Here is an 18,864-nt window from a genome sequence, read left to right as displayed (position 1 = left end):
GAGACCCAAAGCGAGGCTTAGAGACATAAGTATCCATATTATGGGGCCAGCAAGGTCCCCATCTGAAGGGGATAAAGGAGGAGGTCTTACACATACACCCCACCAAGGCCGCCAATGCTTTCAATCATTAGCAAGGTTAACTCATGCCTGGAGGGACTTACACACCATCTCCACAACCATCCCATTATCCCATTTTACAGACACCAGACCAGAGGCTCAGAGAGGGGATCGTTCACCCAGCACCACACAGCTTTCCCGAAAGCTCTTACTCCAGTGAAATCTAGGCTGGAACCTATAGGCCAGCATTAGGCTCCAAGACCTCAGCCATAGAAACTGATTCCACTGTAGGCAAACTGGCTGGAGATCAGATGAAAGGGCTCTCCGTAGGAACCCTTAAACTCTGTAAGGAACATCGGGCCAGAGAGGGTGGCCCTGTTACCCCATTAGTCCTCATGGTCATCTAGGAAATAGCATCAGAGGCTTACAGAGTTGCACATGGGCTCAGAGTTCAGGCCACATAGCACTCTGTCCAGGCATGTAAACCACCGGCTGTGAGCTCTGCCTCCTGCCCAGTCCCTACCCAGCTCCTCCTAGTCAGGCTCCAGAAGTCTATTAGGCTGGGGCCGCAGTGAGAATTCCCATGCCCTGCCTGCTCAAGGCAATCAGGTGACATTTCTACACCATCCCCTCAGAGTGGCCTTGGACCCATGGTTCTGTGCCTCAGTTTCTCCATATGCCAAAGGATACCATCTCTGAAATGCCAGTGTAGTCTGGGGACTTTGGAGATCTCTCAGCAAATGTGGCATTCTTGTCTCTCTCTGTGACCGGGACCAGCAGATGATGCCACCCTCCTGCCCTTCAAGAAAGGGGACTTACTGATCCTGACCAAGAAACAAGGACTGTTGGCCTCAGAGAACTGGATCCCAGGCCAGAATGACAGAACAGGCAAGACGGGGCTGGTGCCCGTGGCCTGCCTGTACATCATCCCCTCGGTCACCAAGCCCTCAGCCCAGCTGCTGGTATGTCACACGTACATCTCTGATCAGCTGGGGCACTGTGAGCAGGCTCCTGGGATGCTTAACCTGGGACCTCACTCACCATCTTCCTTTTAGAAATCCAGAAGGGTCACATGGGCATTAGCGCAGTTCCAACAATCCCCTTTAACCCCGAGTAATGGCCAAGTTGACATATTTATGCAGGCACTTAGTAGGTGCTCAGTGAAGGTTGTTCTCTTCCTCTTGCCAGGGAAATGTCCTGGGGACACATCTCAGGGTGTCCACATCATCCCCTGCCCCAAGGATACCCCTGTGCCAACCCCAAGAGCTGTCCTTTGGGAAGCAGAGATAGGCCTGCAACTCAAGGTTGCCATCCACAGCAGCTCCTAAATCCCTGAGCAGAAATGTCCTAGGGAAAGAGAGCCATGGGTTGTGAGGCCCAGAGTGGCCACACCCTGAGAGCTGGGTGAACCAGACTCCACGGCTATTGACGCTAATCTAGCTAAAGAAAAGGAACGTCTTAGAGGGGTCCAATCCACTTGGCCACATAGTCGGCGAAGGCCTATCGCCCCTGGGTTCTGACCGCACGCAACTCACTGAGGGAAGAGCCTTGTGGGCAGTGGCTCCTGGGTAACCACGGGCCTGCCCCCTGCAGAGCTTGCTGGCCATGTCACCAGAGAAACGGAAGCTGGCAGTCCAGGAGGTGCGGGCTGCAGAGCCACCGCCTGAGGAGCAGCCCACAGAGTCACCATACACCCTGGAGGAGTTCGCCTATCAGTTCTTCAGGTGCGTTCTTCCCACTCCAGTGGCTGCCGAAAGGCTGGGGTGGCGGGTGCACAGCCGTGGTACACGTACAAGGAAAGGAAGGCAGCAGCAGCCACCAGGAGAGGCCAAACAGGGGCCAGAGAACGCCTCAGCACAGGCCCTTACGACGGCTCTGTCTCTGGCAGGACCCCAGACAAGGAGACCATCAGCAGGGCCACGATGCCTATGGCCCGCAGCCGAGGCCACCTGTGGGCCTACTCCCCAGAGCCACTGCGCCAGCCACTGCTCAAATGTGTCCACGACAAAGCTAAACTTCGGGATGCAGCCTGCCAGATCTTCCTTGATATCCTTCCCGTCGGCCTACCCTAGCTGCAGGCAAGCCTACAGGCATACCCGCCTGGGTCCCTTCCAGACCCACAGCTACCTGTGAGGGGTCAGGCCTCATGTGAGAAAGCACCTTGCAGAGCCAATACTCGGCTCCCTGCAAGGATTTCTGAGGCTCCGTAAAGGGCCTGGAGAAAAGCGTCCGTATGGAGTGGTCCCAGCTTGGGCGCCAGTGTGAGCCTGGGTCAAGGGCCAGTGAGGGGCGTGATTCAGGGGTCAATGTGAGCCTGGATCAGAGTTTAGAGTGTGCACTGGTCCAGAGGTCAATTTGGGACTTGTTTCAGAGGTCAGTGTGAACGTGCTTGAGGGGATCAGTGAGCAGGTTGGTTCAGGGTCGAGCCTGGGCCCCGGGGCAGCAGTGGGCCAGGGTACTGTTCTCCTTCACAGTCACACCCATTCTCAAGTACACAGGCGACTACCCTTCCCGGCAGTCATGGCACAGCCTGGAGCTCACAGATCAGATGTTCTCGTTAGCCCAGCAGGACCCGGCCCTTCAGGATGAACTCTACTGCCAGATCCTGAAGCAGTTGACACACAACTCCATCAGGTCTGCCAAGGTGTAGCCTCCTGCCCTAGGCTCCGGACTGGGCCTCTGCCAGGGGCACACAGTCACACGTAGGTCTGGATCCATGCCCAGCCGCCAAAGCAGCCATGAGCGGTCCAGGGCCCTGTGGGCTCTGTTAGTATCTAATAATGGTTGACGAAGAAGGGATAGCCCTGCCCTGCACCCTGCCCACCGCCATCCTTTTTCTGTGTGACCCGGGCAGGCTGTGGCCTTTCTGAACCCATTTCCGTAAAGTGGACAGTAGTGTCCGTCTTGTCCTCAGGGCATGAAAGTGCCCTGTTGCATTGGGCGGCTGGACTGCAGGCTGGCGTAACGTAGCCTTGGTGTGTACTGTGTCCCCCTCCCCTCCCCATGGAAGCGCCCAAACCCACAGGCCCAGTGTTCCATCTCTGCTTCTGAGGTATCTGGTTGGCCTGGGCACAGCACAGAGCCCTACCCCTGACGGGAGCTACCCCACAGGTACAGCGAAGAGCGAGCCTGGCAGCTGCTGTGGCTCTTCACGGGCCTCTTCCCGCCAGGCAAAACGCTGCTGCCCCACGCTCAGAAGTTCATAGACTCCCGGAGGAAGAAGCCTCTGGGTCCCGACTGCAGCCGCAGGCTCCACAGGGTTCTGAGGTAGGCCTGCTGCCTTGCAACCCGGAGAACACAGGCTCTGTGTGACCTCAGGTGCCCTGCCAGGAAGATGGGACCAGGTAGAGGAAGGGGCAGGAGGCTCAGGAGGGTCCCGGGGAGGCCTGGGTGCTCAGAGATGCTTCTATCAGGATCAATGGGCATCTTACCCACGGCTCCCCACGTCTGCCCACTCAGAACATAGAAGAGTCAACTGATGTCCCAGCATGACCGAGGCATCTTGGTCTAGCTCAGGGTGGCTGAGGTCAAAGGCCTGTCTCTCTTAACCCCTGTACCATCTCCTTCCTCCCTACTATCATCAAGAGGGTCTTCCTATGGGGCTCTGCCAATCCCCATTATCCCTAGAGTGACAGTGAATTTGGCATATTCATGCAGGCACTTAGTAGCTGCTCAATAAAGATGACTCTCTTCCTCTCGCCGTGGATATGTCCTGGCGACAAACTCAACCTTTCTTGGCCCGTGCTTCATTTCAAACATGAGGCCAGGGTGTCCACACTTTCCCCTGTCCCTTGGAGTCTCCTGCCTTCTCTGCCTTGGCCTTGACCATGATGAATGTGGGCTGACAGTGAGTGTGAGTGGCCACACATAACTGCAGTCATGGAGGAAGTAGCATCCTTTGAAGGGCCATGCTGGAGTCCCCACCCCCTGCTCAGTCCCCTGACCTGTGAACACAAGAACACTCCTGTCCATAACACCATAGCCAACAGTCCCTGGTATTGCTAGGGAGCCCATGTGTCCCCAGCCTTCTTGAAGGTAGGTGGGACTAGGCTCATCTTTATCCCAGGGTCACATGCAGAGCTCACCGGGCAGAGACAAACCCTAGGAAGTCTGAGGAGCAGGAACCCACCTGGCCCCCTGCACTGGTCAGTGAGGGTCCTTGTATCCAGCACCAGACTGAATGCCTTGATGTAGGTTGGTGGTTGGGGTGGATACAGGAATGAAAGGAGTGTCACTGTGCCTGTCCTCCTCAGGATGGGACCTCGGAAGCAGCCCCCACATCACATAGAGGTGAAGGCTGCTGAACAGAATGTGTCCAAACTATGCCATGAGGTCTACCTCCCCAATGACACCAGTGAGGTGAGTGCCCAGGCTGGCATACAGTGAGCCTCAGGCCTCAGAAGGCTGCAGGAAACATTCTCACCATGCCAGTATGCTCTTTGTTCATTTAAATAGATCCATTTCTAGGTTCCAAAGGGACTTTCTCACCCCCCACCCCCCATTCCCCCCACCCTACCCCCTCACCCCACCCCCACTCACTACCCACACATGTGCCAGCATGCCTGCCTCCATACTCCAAGCCAGCATGGGGAGCAGCGGACTGAGTTAAGGTGCCATGGGAGGTGGGCGGGGGCTACCAGTGAGATCAGAAGAGGGAACTATTCCAAAGGTATGAGTTAAGATTCTAGGCCAAGGAGGAAAGGGAAGGAAAGCCAGAGGGCTGAGCAGCAAGGCTGAATCCTGGAGCTTGTGGGCCCCTGGAGGCATCTATGGTGAGCAATAGCCGTGGGCCTTTGGCCCAGAGCTTGCCCTGGAGGCTTGAGGAGGCAGAAGGGAGAGGCAGGAGGTAGGTGACCACTGGGCCCCAGCTGTGATAAAGAAGTATCAAAGTAGAATGTGACCAAGGTCACCCTCACACTCTCCCCCATGCCACATGAGCACCTGTGACTTGGGTATAGTTAAGTCTCTACAGTGAAAGTTCCCATAGTCTGGCTACAGGATCACAGTACAGGTCCAAAGGGCCACCTCCCGGGTCTAGCCTGGGCCCAAGACAGTAAGAGTTGTTACCAAGCAGTATGATATGTGGGTGGCTTTCTGGGGCCTGTCCTTCTCCAGACAGACAACGGCCAGCCCAAGGCTTATAGATAACAAAAAGCAGGACCAGGGTGACAGTTCAGTCATTGAAGTGCTTGCCACACAAACAGGGAGACTCTGGTTCAGATCCCTGACCTTGAGTAAAAGCTGGGCTCCATAGCACCAGGAGGTAGAGACTCCCTGGAGCTTACTGGCCAGTCACCTTAGCCAAATGGATGAGTTCCACATTCAGTGAGAGACCCTGTCTTTAAAAAAAAAAATGTGGAAAACAATTAAGAAAGACACTGAGTGACTTGAGTGTCTTTAAAGGTATGGTGGCACACGCCTTTAATCCCAGCACTTGGAGGCAGAGGCAGGTGAATCTGAGTTCAAGGCCAGCCTGGTCTACAGAGTGGGTTCCAGGACAGCCAGGGCTACACAGAGAAACCCCATCTCAAAAGAAAGGAAGGAAGGGAGGGAGGGAGGGAGGAAGAAAGGAAGGAAGGAAGGAAGGAAGGAAGGAAGGAAGGAAGGAAGGAAGGAAGGAAGGAAGGAAGAAAAAAAAGACACCTGAGGTTCACCCCTGGCCTTCACAATCATGTGTACACAAATGCACATACACCCACATGTGCACATACCCATATGAACATGGATATGCGCACACGCACACACACGCACATGCACGCACGAACACACTCACACACACAAACACACACGCACACGCACACGCACACGCACACACGTACAGGAGGACATACCCCAGAGCAGTGGCTTGGGAAGCCTTCTTGCCCAGGCTGGGACCTGGCCCTCAGCTGCTATTTCTCTGTGCAGACAATGGAGGTGGGCAGCAACAGCCGGGTGCGAGACCTGTGTGAGAGCATTGCCACTCGGCTGCAGCTGGCCTCCTTGGATGGCTGCAGTCTCTTCATCAAGATCACAGACAAGGTGAGCAGCTTGGTAGGCCAAGGAGTAGAGCAGGATCCTCTTGCCTGAGGAGGCCTCCCGTGACCAGCAGACCTCAGCCTGCCCAGAACACTGCTAGCCATGCTCTTCAGTGCATGCACAGCATAGCACAGCTGGGGCTATGGGGATGAAGGGGGCGGAGTCTTGCGGTCCCACCCCCTGCTGGCCAACCCCAGTGAAGCCCCTAGCCCACCCAGCCAAAACACAGAGTTTCTAGACCCAGCTCCGCTGGGTCTCCTCGGAGGATACTCTCCAGAAGCCACCATACCTGCCTCTGCCTCTTCCCTCAGGTCATCAGCCTGAAGGAGGGAGACTTCTTTTTTGACAGCCTGAGGCAGGTATCTGACTGGGTGAAGAAGAACAGGCCTCAGAAAGAAGGTGAGGGGCATCTCTCTGTGGAGGGGGTGGCTGCTTGCTGAATCACTGGCATGGTTCCGGACCCATCCATCTACTCTCCCTCACCCCCATGTTCCCTAGACATGCAAATGGCTAGCTCCCGGCAGGGTGAGAGAGGTAGCCCAGAGCCCCGCCTCATGGCGGTGGGGGTGGGGGCCCAGGGACATTTCTGGAGGCAACCCTACACTGCTTGACGAAGATGAGTCAGGAGCCAGGGAGAGGAAGGACACAGACTTTCCAGGCCAAGAGTCATGAAGGCTAGGAGTGTTCTCTTCAGGACTGAGTCTCTGGAGCCTGCTGGGATAGGCTCAGTGCCCACCGCCACCCCTCTTCCAGGGGCCGCCATGACACTTCCCTACCAGGTGTTGTTCATGCGGAAACTGTGGCTCAACGTGACCCCTGGGAAGGATGTGAACGCAGACACCATACTCCACTACCACCAGGTACCCATCAGGCGGCCCTCTTGAAGTCACAAGGGCCATTGCCATCCTATCCCAAATCTGTCCTGAGACATGGGAGAGGAAGGGGGCAGGGAGGAACTCTCTTGCCCTAGGCACTTGCAATGAGGTGCCCAGGCCAAGACCCTGAGTTGTTCTGGGGACAACGGAGCACGGCAGCTCTGGGGACAAGGTCTACAGTGTGAGCTGGGAAGGGAGAGCATGCAGAAGGCTGAACTTGACGCACCAGCTTGCAGCTTGCAGCTTGGAAGGACAACATCACGTGGACAAAGCCCATGTCCACCACAGCACAATGCCAGGGAGCCCTCACTTAGGTCTCTCTGCTGGCCAGAAACTCTCCCCCGAGGTCCTCAGCCTTTGCCCGCTCCAGGGTCCTGTCACCTAAGACCCAGTGTGTCTGCCACTCAGGAGCTACCCAAGTACCTTCGAGGGTTTCACAAGTGCTCCCGGGAAGACGTTATCCACCTGGCAGGCCTCATCTATAGAGTCCAGTTTGGCAGTGACCGGTCTCAACTGGCTAGTATCTCAAAGATCCTGAAGGAACTGGTGCCTCAGACCCTCACGCGACTGATGTCCTCAGAGGAGTGGAAAAAGGTCCTTGACAGGGTCTGACTGGGTTGGGCAGGCTGGTTGGCTTGGGACGTGGGCTGCCTGCACCTGGGCTTTCCCTGCCCTGTCAGGATTTCCAGATAGGTGGGCATTGCTTTGGCCTGAGTCTCAGAGCCCCTGGGTGTCCATGCCCTTGTATGGAGGGCCCCACCTGGTCAGGGCAGCCGGCCCAGGTCCTCAGTGACCCTCTTTTCCATCAGAGCCTCCTTCTGGAATGTGACAAACACAAACACAAGACAGTGGCAGAGGCCAAGGTGGACTTCCTGAAGTGGATCTACCGCTGGCCGACCTTTGGGTCTTCCTTCTTTGAGGTGAAGGTAGGCCTCGATCCACACCCAGCCCCTGCTGCCGTCCAGGCCCCATTCAGCGGAGTCCTCAGTGCTTACGACAGAGCGTGTGTGTTCTAACTGTAGCCCTAGTGAGCATTTAAAAAGTGGCTACCCGGGAGCTGAGGAGATGTCTCCGTTGACAAAGTGTTGGCCTTGCCAACATAAGGACCTGAGTTTGATCCTCAGAACTCGTGTCGAAACACAATAACAAAGCTGGCCATGCTGCTGCCTGCTAGTAACCCTAGTGCTGGGGGGACGGAGAAGGGGACCCCCAGGATTCGCTGGCCAGCCGGCCTAGCCTTCTCAATGAGCTCCAGGACTGTGAGAGACCTTGTCCCAAAAATATATACATACAAACACACACACACACAATACATATATACATACATACTTACATACAAACAGCCAGTGAGATGGCTCTGTGGGTTAAGGCAATTGTCACACCCAAGTCTGATGACCTGAGTTCAATCCCTAGGACCCCACATGGTGGAAAGAGGAAACTGACTCCCACAACTGTCAACTGACCTCCACTCACGCATGTGCCAATGCAGACACACGCAAATAAATACCTGTTTAAAAAACAATGGCACCCTGAGGAATGACACCCACGATTGACCTCTGACCTCCACACACAGGCGCACGTGTGCACAGACCACGCACATGCGCACGTATACCCACCCTGTGTACACATGAACACACATACGAATAGAAAGTGGTCCCCTGACCCCCTAGGCTTGTCTGCGACCATTGTGCCTTCTCCCTCCGCAGCAAACCTCTGAGCCTTCCTACCCAGACATCCTCCTCATCGCCATCAATAGACATGGGTTGCTACTCATCCACCCCAAGACCAAGGTAGAGCACCAGGGGCTGTGCCGGCAACACCACCGTCACCCAGTCTGGGGTGGGATGCCTGCCTTCCTGCCTGCCCCTCCCCTGAAGCCTGGCCTCCTGCCAATGGTCTGTCTGTCCCCAGGAACTGCTGAACACCTACCCTTTCACCAAGATCTCCAGCTGGAGTAGCGGCAGCACGTACTTCCACATGGCCCTGGGCAGCCTGGGCCAGGGCAGCCGACTGCTGTGCGAGACCTCTCTGGTGAGCACAGGCCCCACCCCCACCCCCACCCCTACACAGCGCCCGGAGATGCTGGTGTGTTCTCATGACCCATCTCCACGTGGAAGTTACTCACCAAGAGAGAGTGCTTGCCCAGGACCAGGCAAAGCCAGCCAAGGCCTGCGGGGAGGTTAGATGCATCCCCAAGGCTGGCAGCCAGCAGTCACGTCCAAAGACTAAGCTGACTCTGGACCATCCCAGCTCCCTCTGGGGAGAGGGTGGGACTCAGCTCCACCAGAGCAAGCAAAGCCCAGCACGGGGGAGCTTGCATTCCCCCTTTCCTTCTGTTCCACCACGTTGCCCCAATCGTCTCTCTGCACCCACAGCCTCTGACCCCACCCTGTCCTGTCTAGGGCTACAAGATGGATGACCTGCTGACCTCGTACGTCCAGCAGCTCATGAGTGCGGTGAACAAGCAGCGAGGCTCCAGGGCCCCCGCCCTGGCCAACCCCTAACAGGTCCCATCTGCACACAGCCCTCCAGGCCGGGCTTCCATCCCCTTCTCAGCACACCAGATCACCACCCCCACCCCCTCCCCGGGTGTTCACTGCAGAGGCCAAGGAAGGTCTCAAGCCTCCCGGCAGGTGATTGGCAGCCCCCCCTGAATTCACAATAAAAATTCACCTAACAGGAGGGAGTGTGTGTCTCTGAGGGGAAGGGTGGGTGCCAGGCGGGCAGCCTCCAATCTGGGGGTGGATTACCCACCAGAGGGTCTAATCCAGATAAAGCAAAGGTCCCAGCTTGGGCAAGAAGGCTTCCCAAACCACTGCTCTGGAGCCCATCTAGGCTTCCTAGTGCCTTTACCCAGCAGGACTGCATGAGAGGATGATTTGATCACAGGCCTGAGTACCAGCTGTTTGGAAGGGTCTACACTTGGCTGTACCTAGCTAGGGGGAGGTTCTTTGGCATTGTTATAAAAAGCCCTTTGGAATAAAGTTCTGGGCCGGCTGATAAGGATCCAGGCCCACTCGAGGCTGGATCCTGTGTTTCTCTCTGTTTCTCTCCCCTCTTTATTTCTACCTGAGTCTCTCATCCCTCACTCCTCAAGAGTCCCTGGGGTAAATAAATGTGGGATCTGGTCCCCCGCCCGAGATGACAACCATACTCTCCAGGCATGACTTCATCTTCGTTTCCTCCTTCTTCCACACACACACACACACACACTCCCTCCACCTCTCTCTCTTCTTTCTTGTTCTCAGCCTGGGGAAAGGGTGTCCCTTGGAGACCTTGCTTCCCGGGCCCTCTGCACAGTTTTGTTTTTTTCCTTCCTTGTGGGTCACCAAGGATGCCTGCTGTGCTCCCAGGAAGGTCAGGTGGAAAACACATGTCAATGTCAGTACACAGGGCTTTGGAGACCTGTCCAACTGACAGGCTCTAAGACACACCACCACCACCATACACTGACCAAGTTGGCTGACATGGCCGGCCACTGCCACCGTGCCTGAGGAGTCCTGGCTGGTTTCGTTTATAAATCCTGGTGTCAGCCAACCTGGGAAACCTGAAACTCTCTGGTCTGCCTGTCTAGGAGGGAGGGGGTCGTCTCTGAGTGTTGATCATCCCCAGCAGGGGCAGTTCTACACCACCTCCTCCATCCCTCCCACAAATCACACAGGCACTCCCAGTGTGTAAATCAGCCTTCATTGTGCAAGTATGTGATGATCCCTTGCAGGTCTGAGCTGGCTGAGCTGGCAATGTGCCCCCTGGAAGTGGGACCCCAGCTTTGGTGGGCAACCCAGAGGCTTTCTGCAGGGTCTCCTCCTGAGTAGTGAAGGAAATGGGAATCTCAGCCCTCCAGCTGGTTCATCCCAGAGGTGGCTGGATTCGCTGATGCAGTGTGAGCACACACGGACATAATGTGGTTGAATAACTGAAGGGCTGCCCCACCCCCACTCCAGAAGCCTCCATGTGCATGGTGCTGGCCCTAGGGCTGGGACAGCTTCCCAGCCAAGCCCAAGGGTCTCTCTGAGACTGAAACTCTCCCTGGAGAATGGTAAGGACCGGTGTCAGGCTGGGATCTTTGGGCCGAGCAAATGGCAGATAATCCTGAGCCCAGTTGGTTCCTGTCCCTGGAGGTTGTGGGTACAGGAGGAAATGCCTATGAGGCTGGGCCAGGTCTCAGCAATAGAAGAAAGTACTATGTAACCCAAGGTAGACTGGGGACAGAAAGAGTGACATCCCAGAGGGAGGGGCCTGGGATGGAACGGAAGGGGGAGGCGGCCAGCAGGAATGGGGGGGGGGGCAAAGGTTCTACAGGGAGGCGAGTGGAGGCCGAGGACCTTCAGACGGAGTTGATGTCCACAGACTTGGGCTGGGCCTTGCGTGAGGTCAGATCAGACAGCTTCTTCAGCCTCTTCTTCAGCTCCAGGGGGAACTTTTCATAGCACCTTTTACACACAGGCTTCATATCGAACTCCACAAACTTGTTCCTGCAGACAGAAAACCCCAGCAATCTGTGCCCTACCCACCCTGACCCCAGACAGTAGCCAGAGGCAGAGCAAGATTCCCTCAGCTGCCAGTCCTCTGCCCTCTCAGCCCAGCCTGTCATAGCCAGGAAACCAGGCCCCGGGGTAAGATGTTAGCCAAAGGGCACTGGGGAAGAGGAGATGAACCTCTAGACTCCCTTCCCTCATAGAAGCTTCTCTCCAGAACCCTCTATGGCTCTCTGCTGCTCTTGGAAGCTTGAGCCCCACCTCACCTCACAGTTCCAGTCACCCCATACCCTTCTAGTCTTCAGGAGAGAGCCAGACACCGGACAGCTTGCCTTTACATATACTGTTCCCTGAGCCAGAATGTCCTCCTCCAAAGCCCAGGGTTCTTGTAAGTGTGTAACTGTGTCCTTCATCGCTCTCTGGGATCCCTGGTCTCCCTCATCTGCCTGGCCTGTCCCTGCCTCGCACAGGCCCAGGGCTTGCCTGACGCCGGAAGCTCAGGGAAAACAGGCTGGAAAGTCTGGGCTGCAAAGTGCCCACCCACCACTACTCACTTCAGAGTGAGCTTCATGCTGCAGGTGGAACAGGAGAAGCAGTTCACGCACCAGGCTTTGCCGAGGGCTGACACCACTGTGGGGCCAGATGTGGGATTAGCAAGCCCCACCCAAGCCAGCTGCAGGCCCAGCTGTGCAAAACCAGAGCCAGATGGACCTGCAGCTGTGGGACAACCTCCCCTCCACCCACCACCACCGCCGCCACCACCACCATCCCCCAACCCACGACCCCTCCCACCCACCACCACCCCACCAGCCCCTCCCACCACCAGGAGAACAGGCTGGTTGGAGAAAAGCAAGGGAGGGAGGGGTTTGGGAACAGAGGCCTCACCATCACCCTCAATCACGTGACTGCAGTTGTAGCAGACATCCCCAAAGAGCTGTGGACAAAGCAGGCCATCAGTGCTGCCCACAAGCATAACAACCCCCTGAGTCCTTTCTGAGGATGCCCAGCCCGCTAGAAGCACTCCCCGGAAAGGGCCACAGGTTGAGACATTGCTCCCCATCGATACATCCTACTGAAGTCCTCCTGCAAGCCTGAGGGCCAGGGTGGGACCTCATCCCATCAGCCTCTGGGGCCACAACGGCATTCGATCAAATGAAGACACTATTCAGACAGTTGTTCACATGTCTTACACACGGGCTTCGAGACTCTAAGCCAGGACCCAAGCCTGACTTCTGGGCACACAGTGGACTCTGGGGTGCCTACAGCACCTCCACTCACGTAAGAGGAAAACCCAGAAGCCCAGAGACCCTAGGAAGCATCTTGCTGTGCTTTTCAGCACGCGAGGACACACTGTCCCCCAGAGCCCAGAGCCTTTCCCAGGACCTTCTCCAACAGGGACATGGAGATGTCTGATCACAGCCCTACCCCTGCTCTCTCAAGGTCCTGAGGCCCCCGACAACCCTCCAGCCCTGTATTCTAAGGCCCCTGACCACCCTCCAGCCCTGGGTCCTGAGGCCCCCGACCACCCTCCAGCCCTGGGTCCTGAGGCCCCCGACCACCCTCCAGCCCTGGGTCCTGAGGCCCCCGACCACCCTCCAGCCCTGGGTCCTGAGGCCCCCGACCACCCTCCAGCCCTGGGTCCTGAGGCCCCCGACCACCCTCCAGCCCCTGGGTCCTGAGGCCCCCGACCACCCTCCAGCCCTGGGTCCTGAGGCCCCCGACCACCCTCCAGCCCTGGGTCCTGAGGCCCCCGACCACCCTCCAGCCCTGGGTCTTTTCAGGATCCATCCCAGGCCGTACCTGGTTATAGTGGGTCTCACAGTAGGCTAGGCCCTTCTTCTCATAGTGCCTGTGCCCCAGGAATGGCTTCTCGCACTTGGCACAGACAAAGTGCTGAAGGAAAGAAGGAGCGGCTGAGCAACACCAGAGCTGCCCCCAGGGACCCCAGAGGACAGGGGAAGGGGGTGATTCTCACAGCCCAGCAGAAGAACCGGCACCCGTAATGGATGCTGTAGGAACCCACTGACCCTTCTGTTTTTACTTTTCTCAAGGCGAGGTCTCAGGCAGCCCGGGATGTTTTCAAACCCATTGTGTAGTCAAGGGTGACATTGAACTTCCGATGCTCCACCATGCCTGCCTTGACACAGGACTGGGGACTGAACTCGGGTCTTTGTGTACATAATGCAAGTACTCTACCACCTGAGCTACACTGCCAGCCTCCTCGTCGTCCTTGAACATATCACAATGATATCCTGGGTCACTGGGATCCTGCTTGGCAAACAGACCACGTGCCCTCATAGGTGGAGCTGCCCTGGTATTGGTAGGTGCCTCCTGTGCCATACACACACACCCTCCCTGATACACACAAACACACACACACACACACACACACACACACACACACACAAACACACAAGCCCAAAGAGTCTAAGAACCACCTACTGTCCTTTTGAGTGTGTGAGGACACACCATACCCAAAGACAGGCCAGCACATCCCATACATAGCCTTTTTCAGTAGGCCCCCCGAGCACTGCTTATGGACATAGAGATGGCCAGGCCACAGGAGGAGCAAGCCTTCTTTCCAAGTTTGTTCATAAGAGTGTGACAGTGCTCAGGGAGGGGGCAAGAGCTGACCCATGAGCCCACCAGCTCCCTGTCTGTGTGGGGTGTGCATCCAACAGGTCTTTTCATCCACACCCCACAAGTGGCTCTGGGCAGACTGTGCCTAACGCCTGACTCTAGGATCTTCCAGATTGCAAAGGGAGGTAAGAGATCAGATGAGTGTGGATGTCTGACCATGGCCTGTGGGCTCTAGTCTCCTAGCTCCCATAGAGGTCCTGTCCAGAACAAGGGACAGGTTGCCCTCAGAGAAACGTGTTCACAGGGGACCAGCCAGGGCATGGTCTGGGATGAGGTTCAGACAGACCGTTAACCGGGCCACTTCTTCACAGGAATCTGTGTTCCGCTCACAGGCTTACCTCCACATGCCACTGCTTGCCCAGTGCGTTGACCACCCGGCCCTCAATTGGCCGGCGACAGGCCCCACAGATGGGGACACCCATCTTGTCATGGCAAGGCAAGCAGTAGAGCTCCCCCTTCAGCTCTCGGGCCTCGGAGGTCAGCTCCTTCCTAGAAGACAGCACAGGGTATCCTCAGGGGCAGGCCCTGACCTTCTGCAGGAACACTGCGACCCCTGGTCCCGGGTCCTGTGCCTGAGGCCCCTGCTCTGGCTGAGCCAGCTTGCTCTGATCTCTGGAAACTTCCTGTGTGCACCCCAGACAGGCCCCAGGGCACAGAATCCCTGCCCAGGCCTGCAGAAAATGCCTGTGTACTGTCCAGCTAGCTTCTTGAGAGAAAGGTCTGTTTCTTCTCATCCCAACCCCCGCAAATCAGACTGGGTGTCTGGGGCAAGCACAGAAGGGATACTAGAGGACTGTAGGAGATTGTCAGCTTCTCTCTCTCCTCTTCCTCCCCTCTTTCAACACCAGTACCAACTTTACACACGCCACTCTTTCCTCTATTACATCTCAACCAGAGTCCTGCAGTCCAGGGGAACAGAGAGCCCTAGAGAGAGGGATTTCCCACCTGATCCCACCTTTACCCTGAAAGCTCTGTACCTCACTCACTAAGCGCCCTCTGTGCCAACCTTGTTTGCCTCTGTCCTGGGTGGGAATCCCAGCAGCCCTGCTCTGTGACAGCCGTGATTGTCTCAGCCACACGCGGGGCCAGGACTGGGCACCTACCCACAGTGGGAACAGCTGAAATGGTCCGGGTGGTAGGGATCGTTCTTGAACATGAGGGCCTGTTCATCGATGGCTAGGTGACACCGTTGGCAGATGAATTTGCCCAGGCTCTTGGCCTTCTCCCGGCTGTGGCAAGGCCGGCAGAGGTGCCTGTAGGAGATGAGAGCCGTGTCAGGGAGAACAATCCTCCCTCTGCCTCCTCCCAGAACAGCCATGTCCTGGAAAAGGGATTCTAGAGCCCTGCTTGCGGCCTCAGTGACATCTGGGTAATTAAAAGTGAATGAGCCCACGTTTGAGAAAGTTTTCCTGTCACAAGACACGGGAAGCCACAGGTGAGGACTCTGAAAGGGATGCCCTCCCACACTCTGCAAAAGACAGGGGCAGTTAAGATGGCTCAGTAGGTAAAGGCACTTGCCACCAAACCTAATGACCTGAGTTTGAACCCCAGCACCCACATGCTGGAAACCACACACACTAGAATGCCTGTGTTTCCTGTCTTTGGGAAGTATGTTTCTTCTCCAAGGTTTCCTGGGCCCAGCACATTGTATAATACAGAAGAGACACTTAGCTGCCATTTACCGAAATGTTTTACTTTTTCACATGTCTTTTAGTGCAAGCTACAGTGACTGTGAGCCTTAGAATACCACAGTGCATGGCAGGGTGGCCGAATCCATACAGGGTTCCTTCATCCCCTCCTTTGGAGTCTGCCGGATGAAGAAGGGCCCCAGTGCTCACAAGCGCTTTCTGTCCCCAGAGACACAAGTAAAACTGTGTCACATGGCAGCCCCTGAACCCAGCCACTGTCATCACAGTGTCCTTTTTGTGAGGACTTCAGTCATTTCTGATTCTGCTCCTCGCCCTGAGCAACAGCTGTGGTCTTAACAGAGAAGGAAATCAACCCAGGTTCTGTTTCCTCATCATTGACGGGACAAAGAATTTAGATTCAGGGTCCCTAGGCAAAGATGCACAAAAACCCCCATCCAATGCTCCTTGATCCCCATTCTCCACTGGTCACTCCAATAGCATAATCCTGCTAAGACCTGGCCCTCCTTCCCAGGCTCCTAAATCCACAGGGGCAATCCTCCACCTGTCACTAGCCTCCTCAGCCAACTGACCATTAGCTCTTTCAGTGTGTGTGTGTGTGTGTGTGTGTGTGTGTGTGTGTGTGTGTGTGTGGTGTATACATATTTGTGTGTATTGTGTACCTGTGCATGCAGATGTATGTGCAGGCATGTGCACATGTGTGCAGGTCAGAGGTCAATCTCAGGCCAATCTTCAATTATTCTCCTTATTTTTTTGACACCAGGTTTCTCACTGAACCTGGAGCTCACCAATTAGCCTAAATTAGCCAGTGTACTCTAGGGATCTGCCTGTCTCCATCTCCCCAGTGCTACGGCAATAGACACATGCTCCCATGCCAGGCTTTTAGATGGGCGCCAGGCATCAGACCTCAAGTTCTCACGCTTGCCTAACATAACTGAACCATTTCCCCAGCTCTCACCGTTACCCTGTTTCACTGACTTGCCACAGAGATTGACTCAAGAAGCCCCTAGTCAGGGGGATCCTCTGCTACCTCTGTGTTGTCTGGAGTTATGCCACAGAGCGTTACTCTCTACTTGCCCTTAGTTAGGTCTTGTCTTTGTAGCTTGGCCCGGTGCTAGAGGCCCAAACAAGGTGTCTGTTGCTACTTGCTAAGCTACCGGCTGTACCTCTACTGGACCGTGGATGCCCATCATTGAGAAGTAGCCGTGGACAAAATTCTGTGACAACAGGCAAGCTGACGCTGACCCGGGCCAGTGTCCAAGCACAGGTGACCCGGGCTCCTCCTACCCCACCCCAGGCAGCGGCTGTGGCCTGTGGCTAAAGCCTTCACTTCTGTGATCCCTGGAGCCCATCTTCACCCCGGCGTCTGTGATCTGACCTCACCCAAGACATTTACACAACAGCCACGGACACAGGCGCCTGGCCCAGGCACCCACTCTAGCCAGCTCCTCCTCTCTGCCTGTGTCTCTGCCACAATCATGGCCTGATTCCCCATGGCGCCCTTCTAAATTTGGCGGTCCCTCCTTAGAATCAATACAGCATTCATCCAACACAGAAGAACTATGCTTCAAAGCTGTAGCAAGATATGGTGGCTCTCACACCAGAGATCAAAGGCGGGAGGACAGTGAGTTTGAGCTAGCCTTGTCTACACCATGAGACACTGTGTCAAAATCACCAAACCCAAGGGCGCAAGAGATAGTTCAGTTGATGAAGGGCTTGGTTTTGCAAGCATAAAGTCCTGAGTTCAAATTCCAGAATCCACACTTTAAAAAATTGGACACGGGCCATTGAGATGGCTCAGCAGATAAAGGTGCTTGCCACCAAGCCTGATGACCTGAGTTCCACATTTGTAGGATCCACATGTAGAAGGAGAGACCCAACTCTTATGAGTTGTCCTCTGACTTCTACCACATGCCACGGCACACACACACACACACACACACACACACATAGCTAAATAACCGTAGTAAGTTATTTTTTTTGTTTTGTTTTGTTTTTCGAGACAGGGTTTGTCTGTGTAGCTTTGCGCCTTTCTTGGAACTCACTTTGTAGACCAGGCTAGCCTCGAACTCACAAAGATCCACTTGCCTCTGCCTCCCGAGTGCTGGGATTAAAGGCGCGCGCCACCACCGCCCGGCTAATAAGTTATTTTTAAAAGCTGGGCATTGCCAAGCGGTGGTAGCGCATGCCTTTAATCCCAGCACTAGGGAGACAGAGGCAGGCAGATCTCCGTAAGTTCAAGGTCAGTCTGATCTACAAAGTGAGTTCCAGGCGGGCCAACGCTACCCAGAGACACCCTGTTGAGAAAAGAAAAACAAAACAACAACAAAAACGTGGATAGCATCTAAGGATTCGCCTCAGAAAAATGAAAAAAGTATGTGAGTCCAAGAATGCTCTGCTCAGGGCAGCCAATTCCATGTCTAGCCAGTGTGAGTGAGCACCCAGGTCCTCTGCAAGGGCAGCAAGCGCTTTTAACTACTGAGCCGTCTTCCCAGCCTATATATTTTTCTTACTAGTTTCAAAATTATTTTGATTTTTTACTCATGTATGTTTGTGAGTGTATGTCATGTGTACACATGCCCAGGGAAGACAGGAGAAGGTGTTGGAGACCTTGGAACCAGAGTTATAAGCAGCTGTAAACCCCAAACGTAGGTGCTAGGAACAAACCCAGATCCTCTGGAAGAGCAGCAAGTGCTCTTAACCACTGAGCCATCTCTCCAGCCCTTCACCTTGTTTTCAGTGACATGGGCTCCCCCGGCTTAGAACTTGCCAATCTGGCTACCATAGCTGGCGAAAGAGCCCTGACAACCTCCCTGTCTCCACCTCCCCAGTGCTGAGATTATAGGCAAGTGCTACCACACCAAGGTTTTTTCACATGGGTTTTGGGAATCAAATTCAGGTTTTCTTGTTTCCGTGGAAAACACTTGATGAGCTATTCCCCCAACTCCTCAGGTGCCACTTCAGTTCTCTCTAAGATGCTTTAGAGATTCATGAAGTTACCACCTAGACACTCAGCTGGGTTTCCTGCTTTATGTACACACATGTATGAATGCGCGCGCGCGCGCGCACACACACACACACACACACACACACACACCCCTAAGGATTCTCATGTCCTTTAATCCCAGCACTCGGGAAGCAGAGGCAAGCGAT

The 18,864-nt window shown here is 55.3% G+C and overlaps 2 protein-coding genes across 2 annotated transcripts in view; one reads left to right on the top strand and one right to left on the bottom strand.

Annotated features, from left to right (window-relative positions):
- The window catches only part of Myo7b (myosin VIIB), a 73,607-nt gene extending 64,064 nt beyond the window's left edge, over positions 1 to 9,543 (top strand). The window contains 14 exon segments of the mRNA XM_059246066.1: positions 838 to 1,019; positions 1,651 to 1,781; positions 1,946 to 2,103; positions 2,538 to 2,691; positions 3,169 to 3,324; positions 4,311 to 4,416; positions 5,962 to 6,075; positions 6,384 to 6,471; positions 6,826 to 6,932; positions 7,356 to 7,541; positions 7,757 to 7,873; positions 8,654 to 8,737; positions 8,859 to 8,978; positions 9,350 to 9,543. Of these exon segments, the coding sequence (XP_059102049.1) occupies positions 838 to 1,019; positions 1,651 to 1,781; positions 1,946 to 2,103; positions 2,538 to 2,691; positions 3,169 to 3,324; positions 4,311 to 4,416; positions 5,962 to 6,075; positions 6,384 to 6,471; positions 6,826 to 6,932; positions 7,356 to 7,541; positions 7,757 to 7,873; positions 8,654 to 8,737; positions 8,859 to 8,978; positions 9,350 to 9,451 (1,805 nt within the window). The 3' untranslated portion in view covers positions 9,452 to 9,543.
- A 1,074-nt stretch (positions 9,544 to 10,617) lies between these two features.
- Lims2 (LIM zinc finger domain containing 2) overlaps positions 10,618 to 18,864 on the bottom strand; it is a 29,751-nt gene continuing 21,504 nt past the window's right edge. Inside the window, exons 5-10 of the mRNA XM_059246068.1 lie at positions 15,169 to 15,318; positions 14,404 to 14,554; positions 13,226 to 13,318; positions 12,311 to 12,359; positions 11,980 to 12,055; positions 10,618 to 11,422 (exon numbers count right to left, since the gene is read on the bottom strand). Coding sequence (XP_059102051.1) covers positions 11,275 to 11,422; positions 11,980 to 12,055; positions 12,311 to 12,359; positions 13,226 to 13,318; positions 14,404 to 14,554; positions 15,169 to 15,318 — 667 coding nt within the window. The 3' untranslated portion in view covers positions 10,618 to 11,274. The remainder of the gene's footprint in view (positions 11,423 to 11,979; positions 12,056 to 12,310; positions 12,360 to 13,225; positions 13,319 to 14,403; positions 14,555 to 15,168; positions 15,319 to 18,864) is intronic.

Source organism: Peromyscus eremicus, chromosome 19, assembly GCF_949786415.1.
Source record: "Peromyscus eremicus chromosome 19, PerEre_H2_v1, whole genome shotgun sequence".
NCBI classification, from domain to species: domain Eukaryota; kingdom Metazoa; phylum Chordata; class Mammalia; order Rodentia; family Cricetidae; genus Peromyscus; species Peromyscus eremicus.
This window is presented reverse-complemented; position numbering and strand designations above follow the sequence as displayed.